Source organism: Frankliniella occidentalis, unplaced genomic scaffold (genome assembly GCF_000697945.3).
Source record: "Frankliniella occidentalis isolate FOCC.00 unplaced genomic scaffold, Focc_3.1 Scaffold46, whole genome shotgun sequence".
Classification (NCBI taxonomy): domain Eukaryota; kingdom Metazoa; phylum Arthropoda; class Insecta; order Thysanoptera; family Thripidae; genus Frankliniella; species Frankliniella occidentalis.
The window spans coordinates 84441-93021 of record NW_026267176.1 but is presented as its reverse complement, the minus strand read 5'-3'; the positions used below and the strand labels follow the sequence as shown (position 1 = coordinate 93021).

The window sequence follows — 8581 nt, the reverse complement described above, 5'->3', positions numbered from 1 at the left end:
TTTCTCTTTTTTAGGGTGCAGGTGACCCATATCTTCATGAGCTACTGCCTGAAAATTTTGTAAAAGCATGCCAAGCTGTGAACATGCCTGTTGTCCTCCAAATGAGAGAAGGCTATGATCATGGTTATTACTTTATCGCTTCATTCATTGATGAGCACATTAAACACCATGCCAGATACTTGAAGGCTTAAGAAAATAATCTGTTAAAAAATATCTATTTTGTGGAAATTTGGGTATGAATGAAATTTGTTCTGAATTAATAAAATGAATCTGGACCATTTTTTTTTTTATTTTAAGTCATTTCCATAGTTGTTTCGTGCTAGGTGCGTTCGGAAACAGCACTATTTTCCATTTACAAGTCCATCTCGCCTACCCTCGTCCTGACGGCTTTTTGACGGGATGGTGTGACTTCCCCCTTCCCTCGGCGCTTCGTGCTTTCGCGCCTCGCCGGGCCGGGACGCGCTTTCCTCCAAAGCCCTTGGGGCTGTCGCCGCGGGTCTGGGCAGTGCACGGGTGCGCCAGTTGTACGCCATGGCGACCGTGCGGCACCACCGGCCCGGCTCAGTACCGACGCCCTAAACGACTCCCTCAACATGTCCGGGTCCAGCCGGTCCAGGTCGTGGTACAAGGTGCGTACGCACTACAGCTGCAGGGCCCTCTGCACGAGGGCCTCCGCCTCCCGCTGGTACTGCGCCTTGTTGCCGGTGGCGGGCGCGGCCGAGGTGGGCCTGCCCACGTAGCACGGCTCCACGCCCGCGCACGCGCCCAGCCGCGGGCGCACGTAGCTCCAGGCGCCCTGGTTCTTGTGCTCCTCCTGCAGCCAGAAGAGCGCCGCCTCCGGGTACCTGGGAATGCCAATCTGCGGCTTGCAAAACATTTTCCCCGCGGGTTGTTGATCAACTTGATTTATGCCATGATTAATACATTCCTAGTTTGTTTTCGCGACCTCTGCGCGGTGTCAGCTCCACCCGAAAGCGTTTTCGTAAATAGACTTGCAGTGACCCCACAAGCGACAGAGATTTGTCAATTCGGCTAAGAGTGATGTCAGAGTAAAAAAAATAGTATCTGTGACGGTTACAAATTTGGTCAAGTTGACTGACAAACAAGGGCATAGAATGACACCAAGGTCACTATGCCAGCATTTATACTCCAGGGGGCCGATTAACCCCGCGCATATTTGTAGCGTGTTTTTGTAGTTATAGGATCGTCCATAAAGTACGTCCGCTTTTCTCGGATGAATGCGGCAAACTACAGGGGTGCCTGCATGGTGCCCGCGACAACCTGGGTAGGCCACCCCGCAGTACACGCATGCACAGCAGGCAAGATGTTGCATACCTACCAGGCGCTATGAGAGCGTGTATTGGCTAGCTGAACCTGGCAGGTTCGTATTCGTAACGGAAAATGACGGACGCTTTGGGACTGGAGATCAAACTTCTAAAGAAGTGCGTGGGGTTCATCAGCCAGCCTGGTCTGACGAATCTCTGTGCCTTTGCGGGCATCAGGCGTGTCTGCAAGTGGCACACGTGCCTGTATTGGGGATCGGTTTGCCGTAGACAAGGTTTGTGGAAGCCGCTGGCCTGGCATGGCTCAAGCAAGCAGCGGAGTCTCTTTCCCCCGTCCGACCTTTTCTTGCAGGACAGCACAATACCACCGAGCCCAAGCCGGACCCGCGACAGAACTGAGTGTCGAGCACACTGTGGTGCGGCCGGCCGTGATCGCATCTCATTCGCACCCTCTTGACACATGGCGTCTGGGCGCGGCGTGGAGGGGCGCGCGTCGCGGCGGTCGGACAGAAGCGCCGCCGGCCTGGAGGCGATTACCTGGCACACTCGGCGGCCACCAGGTCGTAGGGGAAGGGGCACAGTTGCTCGACGCGTGCGATGGCGATGCTCCCTTCCAAGTCCGCGTCCCGCACGGCGTTCCGCACGTCGTAGAAAACCTTGCCCGAGCACAGCAGCAGCTTACGCACCGCGCGCGGGCTCGTGGTGCACGGCCCGGCAGCGGGGATGACGCGCTGGAACTCCGTCCCTGGAGAGCGGAGGGCGGCAGAAGAACGGAGCATTTGACGTGAGAGAACAACGACGCTACCTAACGTGGACGGAGCAAACTGCACGGGCACGCACCCTCCGCCATGTCGACAAGTGGAGAGCGCGCCTCAGGGTGCCTGAGGAGGGACTTGGGCGTGAACAACACCAGCGGCTTGCGGAAAGGCAGGGCTATCTGCCGCCGAAGGATGTGGAAGTAGTTGGCCGGCGTGGTGGTGTTGGCCTGCGAGGGACCCGGGCAGGGCGAGCGGGAGCTCATTAGTGGACACGCCCGTGATGCATGCTACCCTTCACAGCCACAACAGCTTGCTCGCTCACCACGATCCAGTTGACGTCAGCCAACTGCTGCACCGGCGACCGCTTTCCTCGGACAGCGTCCTCGTCCTCCTCCGGGTCGTCGTCACAAAGCTGCAGGAAGCGCTCCGGGCGGGCCGACGAGTGCTCGGGGCCCATGCCCTCCAGCCCGTGCGGCAGCAGCATCACCAGCCCGCACTGGCGCACCCACTTGCACTGGCCTGGCGACACCAGAACCCAGCTAGCAAACGGCCGACCACTGTCTGATATTATTTTACATGCATTTTATTCAGATTTCTATGCAGTTCTGCTACCGGCCCGGGAGGCAGGGTGTACGTGGATCATATCGCGAAAATAGCCCGAGGTAATATGAACGCACTGGGTCCCACCTGAGCTCAGGAACTGATCGTGGATGCACTGAGCCATGTTGTTGAAGTCACCGAACTGCGCCTCCCAGAGCACGAGCGCGTTGGGGTCGGTCAGGGAGAAGCCCAGCTCGAAGCCCAGCACGCCCAGCTCGCTGAGGGAGCTGTTGCACACGGTGTACGCGGCCTGCCCCGGGGCCAGGTGCTGCAGCGCCACGTGCGTCTCCATGTCGCGCTCCTGGTGGTGCAGCACGTGGTGCCTGTGGCTGAAGGTGCCCCGCTCCACGTCCTGCCCGCTGAGGCGCACGTGTCGGCCTGGGGACGGCGGCGGGCCCGGAGGGGGTGGTCAGAGGCGGTATGGAGCGCGCAGGGCGCCAACAGACAGGCGGCTGACCTTCCAGTAACAGCGACCCGAACGCAAGGGCCTCGCCCAGTGCCCAGTCCACCTCCCGGTCCGAGACCATCTTCTGACGGGTCTTGAGGATGCGTTCGATGCCCGGGTGCACGACAAAGTCGTCGGGTGGCTTGGCGGAGAAGGCGACTCCCACCTTCTCCAACACCGACTCGCTGACGCCCGTCGGCGGGCAGAGACCCTGGTCCTTCCCCTGTGCCAAAAAGACTTTCGTTGTTATCTCGACACGACACGCGAATAAGTTAATCGTGAGGTCGTTGTTGTCCATTCTAGAGGATAGGTTACGAGAAAGCGACGCTCATCTCGATGCCCAGCCCACTATGTGGGCCCTACCCCACCCACCCCGACGAGAAGACCCACCTTGAAGAAGCCTTTCCAAACGGCGTCCAGCCAGTCCGTCAGTCTGCTCGTCGTGATCCCCTTGGCCTCGTTGAAGTCGTCCTCGAGGATCTTGGCGTACTCCTGGGCGTAGCTGTCCACCCACTGCTGATCCACGACCTGTCGCGGGCACAACAACGGTTAGAAATTCAGAGGGACGAACGTCGCGGTGTTCGGGGCCAGCAGGCCTATTCACCTTGTCCTTGATGAGCTGCTCGGCGTACAGCTCGGGCACGGGCCGGCGCGCCCTGATCTTGCGGTACATGAGCGGCTGTGTGAAGGCGGGCTCGTCTGCCTCATTGTGCCCGTTGCGCCGGTAGCCGACCAGGTCGATGACCACGTCGGCACCGTGGCGAAAGCGGTACTCGACCGCCATGTCCGCGACGAACATGCACGCCTCGGGGTCGTCGGCGTTGACGTGGAACACGGGGGCGCTCGTCACCTTGCCCACGTCCGTGCAGTACGGCGAGGAGCGCGCGGCTCGCGGGTCTGTCGTGAAGCCCACCTGCGGCCCGCCCCAACGTCCTCAAGGTCAAGGAGGATCTCCAGGGCGACGGTGTGAAGTGCCAGGAGGCGCGCGGCACTCGCCTGGTTGTTGCACACAATGTGGATGGCGCCCTTGGTGGTGTAATTGGGCAAATTGGAGAGGTTGAGCGTCTCGTACACGACGCCTTCGCCGGAGAAGGCGGCATCACCGTGCACGTGGATGGACATCGCGCTCCTGCCCTCCACATCCCCCCGGTAGAACTGCTCGGCCCGGGTGCGGCCTTGCACCACGGGCGCGACCACCTCGAGGTGAGAGGGGTTCGCCACCATGCTGACCATGGCCTCCTTGCCCGTCACCGAGTTCTTGACGAGGACCCTCGTGCCGAGGTGGTACTTGACGTCCCCCGAGCCCGGGTCCTCCTGCTCCAGCCCGGAGAACTGCGTGAAGATCTGCGGAACGGATCGATCGAGACATGCGTCCCACCTGATCCTAGAGGCAGGACGACACGGGGCACGGCACCTGCACGAGGGGCTTGCGGCACACGTTCGCGATGACGTTCAGGCGGCCTCGGTGCGCCATGCCCAGGACGAACGTACCGCAGTCTAGCGCCACGGCGCGATCGATGATCTGCTTAATGGTGGGCACCAGAACCTCCATGCCCTCGAGGCCGAAGCGCTTCTCTCCGGGCCACTTCTTGGAGAGGAACGTCTCGAAGTGGGTGGCGCGGATGAGCCGCTGCAGCAGCCGGCGCTTGTCGTCGTCGGCCAGCGCGCGGCGCACGCCGGGCGTCTCCATGCGCGCGCGCACCCACTGCACCACGTCCAGGTCGTGGATGTGCATGAACTCGGCGCCCACCGTGGCGCAGTAGGCCTCCTCGAGTCGGCGCACTATTTCTCTCAGGGACAGCGTCTTGGCGCCGCCACCTGCACTGCACCCTCAGCCCGCTCAGCCCGTGCTGCACCGCCCCGTGCACTCCCGCACTCGCCTCGCTTACCAATGAAGGCGTTGTCAGGCAGGGCGTAGTGGCGCTCCCAGTCCTGCTCCGTGCTGGCGGGGACCTTGTGCTGGCGAAGGATCGTGGCCGCGCTCAGTCCCTGGGCCTTGCCGCTGGCCGCGGCGTCCCCGTCTGCGTCCGTGACGTGTCCGTAAGAGATGCCCAGGGGGTCCAGGTCGGCTAGTAGGTGCCCGCGCATTTGGTACGCCCTGATGATGTTCATGACGGCCATGTGCGCCTCGACGTCCTGCTGGACAGGTCCCTATCAGTCCTCGGGCCCGGGCCAGAGCCGCGACCGTGCAGCATGGCGTCGTGGCTGGTGCCGCCTTACGCCACTCTCCGCGGAGTCCGTCCTCTGGTCCACGCCCACCCGGACTCCGGCCTCGGCCTGGACCCGTGCCCGCGAGGCCGCAGAGGCCCTGGCGGCGAGGTCGGGGGGCGGCTGGTGCGCCTGACCGGGGGGCATCCCCGCCGCCGACCTCGAGAAGAAGGCTCCCCAGGACGCGTGCACCGAGGAGGGGTCCGCCAGCCAGGCGTTGAACATCTCCTCGACGTACGTGGCGCTCGTGCCGTTGAGGAACTGCTCGTGCTTCTGGTGGCTCGTCGACGCGCTCTGCAGCTGAGGGGCAGAGTGTGGCCATGAGCACGAGCAGGAAAACGAGGACCGCACCCCAGGGTGTGAACACCCGGAAAAATGAAAAGTTGGAGCAACCAGCGTATGGTTACTGCAGCGACAACCATAAAATATGTTTGACGCAACAAAAGCACAGGTATATCAACCAATAATGCGGTTTTCACTACTCGTAGTTCGTTGTTACAACAATATTTTATGGTTATCCCTGAAAAACACATGGGATGGTTCCTACAACTTTTCATTTTCTGGGTGTACCGTGCTGGACCTCCTCGTCACCCCCGGCCCGGCCCCGGCTCTCCACAGGTGGACGAGGCCGCGGAGCATGGCGCTTCGTCCGCTGCGTCTGGCTGCGCACGTGCTGACCCAACTCATTTAGCCTGACGGCACACGCTCTCAACAATGGACTCAGTTTGTCTCGCAGTAATTCTCGGGGCGCTTGGGGGCGTTTCGGTTCATTTGAAAACATGACCAAGTCACGGAGTAGCCCAAATGATGAGTCAGAGCCTGGCGGCGGGCTCGGTCAGGCGGAGGCGAAGGCTACTCTTTTACAGCAGGTCGGGCTGCAGCTAGGGCGCCGCGGCCGTCAGCCCGCCGGGGTGGGTCTTCGACTGCCTGTCTAACGGCTAGCTTTGCACCCCCGCAGGCCAACCGAGTGTCGTCCCTGGGCGAGGTGCGCCACATCCCCATCGGCGGGACGACTCCGCACGCCAAGTACCCCAACAACAAACTGGTCTCAGCAAAGGTGATTGTGTTGAGATCTCGACTCTGTATTCTACCCTGTCAGTGATGTCTTGGGTCTTATAACCACGTATCTCGGCCCGCAGTACACACTTTGGACCTTCTTGCCATTAAACATGTTCGAGCAGTTCCGCCGCATCGCCAACTTTTACTTCCTAGTGGCCACCATCATCGTGGTACGTATGACGAGTGTCCCTGTCCCCGGCATCATCGCCCGCTCCAAACTGAGCCCCATGGCGTCCGCAGATGTGCATCAACAGCCCGGTGAGCCCCTGGACCAGCCTTCTGCCGCTGCTGTTCGTGGTGCTGGTCACGGCTGCCAAGCAGGGCTACGAGGACTTCCTGCGACACCGTAGCGACCAGGAGGTCAACCTGGCACCCGTGTCGGTCATACGCAACGGCGTGTCGCAGGTGAGTTTCGCACGTCTTCACGAAACAACCCCACCTAATATTTTAAAAATGAAAACAAGGAAGAGTCTGAGTCTACCTCCAAGTCTGAATTCCCTCCCACTATAAGCCCTTCGACCCAAACAAAATGTTGCCAATAAAAAAAGGCCCCGGGCCCCACCCGCTCATTCCGGGTTGGGCTCCCCTTGTCCACCCGCAGGAGCTGACGGCGGAGCAGATTGAGGTGGGCGACCTGGTGCTGGTGGGCTGCGACCAGGACGTGCCCTGCGACATGATCCTGGTGGCGAGCAGCCACTGCAACGCACGCTGTTACGTCACCACGGCCAACCTGGACGGCGAGAGCAACCTAAAGGTGAAGCGCCCGGGCGGAACGACCAGACCATCATGGAAGTCGCTCCAAAGTGGACACTAACGCTGCACCATCTCGCAGACGGTGTGCCTGCCGGTGCCGCTGAGGAGGGTCCGCTCCGCCGATCAGTTGCTGAGCGTGCGCGGCTTCATGGAGTGCGAGCAGCCCCACCCCGACCTCTACCGCTTCTACGGCAGGTGAGTGCGCCGCAGAGTGTACACCCTCCAAAATATGAGGAAAAACACAGAAATAAACGAAGAAAACAAAAGGAAAATTTAAAAAGAATAAAAAAGAGAAAATTAGAATTTTTTGAAAGCAAAATCAACAAAAGTTCGCTTGAACTTATGGTTAAGTGAAGTATCCCTCGAGCGGTGGAGCACGTGACTAACGGAGTGGTGTGGTCAGGCTGGAGCTGAGCCAGCCCGTGCCCGCCCCGCCGCCCTCCGCCACGACCAGCAGCCAGCGCATTTCCATCGACAGCATCACTGCCCGCTTCAGCCAGGTGCTCGAGCCCGAGGAGGAGGCCCTGGCCGCGCCGTTGTCCGCCGAACACCTGCTGCTTAAGGGCGCGCGCCTCAGGAACACCGAGTACGCCTTCGGTAGGCAGCTGAGGTTTGCAAGTGTGAGATCATCAGTGGGGGAAACGCCACAGTGATGCCATTGTATTAACCCCCGTGAGGACTCATTCATGACACATTTCTCTAGTGCTTCTTTTTGTTCTTTTTGCGTGCCAAAACATTTTTTTAAACGCCAGTATTGAAAACCGGCAATTTTTTCGATAATTGTTTCATTTACTTAGGATGCGCGGTGTACACCGGGAAGGATACGAAAATGGCCCGTAACTCGGTGATAACCAGGAATAAGTTTTCATCAATGGAAAAGTGAGTGCCTACTTGTCAACTATTCTTTGAAAAAATAAATCAAGTTTGCTGACGAAAATTCACGGAATTTTATCGGTGTCCCTGTAGGTCCATTAACAGACTTCTTTTGTATGCAATGACTTGCCTAATCGTTATCGTCATCACTTCAGTCGTAGGATCAACCTTTTACAAGAAATCCGAAGGAATGGGTAAGTGTTTTTACGAGGAAGTGGCTTTAAAAAGGTCAATGATAATCTGTAATTTATCGTAGTTGCAAAGTTTGGTTCTTGTTTCAGCAAAAGTAAACAACGCCTACCTTGGTGGATACGAAGACTTGGAAACGGGCGAAATTATCAACGAAATTCTCTCTTACCTCATTCTGTACAACTATCTTATCCCCATATCCCTATACGTCACCATAGGTAGTAGTAGGAAACGGTTTGTCAGCTTCGAACAACTTGCCGACGGGTGTGAAGAACATGCTTTTCTTTCTGTTATTTAACAGAAATGCAAAAGTTTCTGGGCTCCCTGTTCTTTACGTGGGACAACCAGATGTACTGCATCGACTCAAACAGGACCGCAGTCTGTAACTCATCGGACATGAACGAAGAGCTCGG

The 8581-nt window shown here is 58.7% G+C and overlaps 3 protein-coding genes across 3 annotated transcripts in view; 2 read left to right on the top strand and 1 right to left on the bottom strand.

Annotated features, from left to right (window-relative positions):
* Nucleotides 1–280, top strand: part of LOC113215654 (S-formylglutathione hydrolase) — a gene marked incomplete in the record, with an annotated part of 1998 nt that extends 1718 nt beyond the window's left edge. The window contains 1 exon segment of the mRNA XM_052267103.1: nt 15–280. Within this exon segment, the coding sequence (XP_052123063.1) occupies nt 15–191 (177 nt within the window).
* A 3-nt stretch (nt 281–283) lies between these two features.
* LOC113215674 (2-oxoglutarate dehydrogenase complex component E1-like) lies at nt 284–5207 on the bottom strand. Its single transcript, XM_052267070.1, has 11 exons — nt 4976–5207; nt 4501–4904; nt 4083–4430; nt 3691–3999; nt 3477–3614; nt 3099–3309; nt 2729–3019; nt 2364–2560; nt 2124–2268; nt 1821–2028; nt 284–845 (listed from the first exon to the last, which is right to left on the bottom strand). Exons 1-11 carry the CDS (start codon nt 5205–5207, stop codon nt 641–643), a joined length of 2688 nt encoding a protein of 895 aa, XP_052123030.1. The 3' UTR covers nt 284–640.
* The window catches only part of LOC127749322 (phospholipid-transporting ATPase IF-like), a 12490-nt gene continuing 5832 nt past the window's right edge, over nt 1924–8581 (top strand). Inside the window, exons 1-11 of the mRNA XM_052267048.1 lie at nt 1924–2067; nt 6253–6351; nt 6434–6523; nt 6594–6758; nt 6955–7107; nt 7186–7301; nt 7510–7703; nt 7904–7985; nt 8073–8173; nt 8261–8386; nt 8470–8575. Coding sequence (XP_052123008.1) covers nt 6464–6523; nt 6594–6758; nt 6955–7107; nt 7186–7301; nt 7510–7703; nt 7904–7985; nt 8073–8173; nt 8261–8386; nt 8470–8575 — 1103 coding nt within the window. The 5' untranslated portion in view covers nt 1924–2067; nt 6253–6351; nt 6434–6463. The remainder of the gene's footprint in view (nt 2068–6252; nt 6352–6433; nt 6524–6593; nt 6759–6954; nt 7108–7185; nt 7302–7509; nt 7704–7903; nt 7986–8072; nt 8174–8260; nt 8387–8469; nt 8576–8581) is intronic.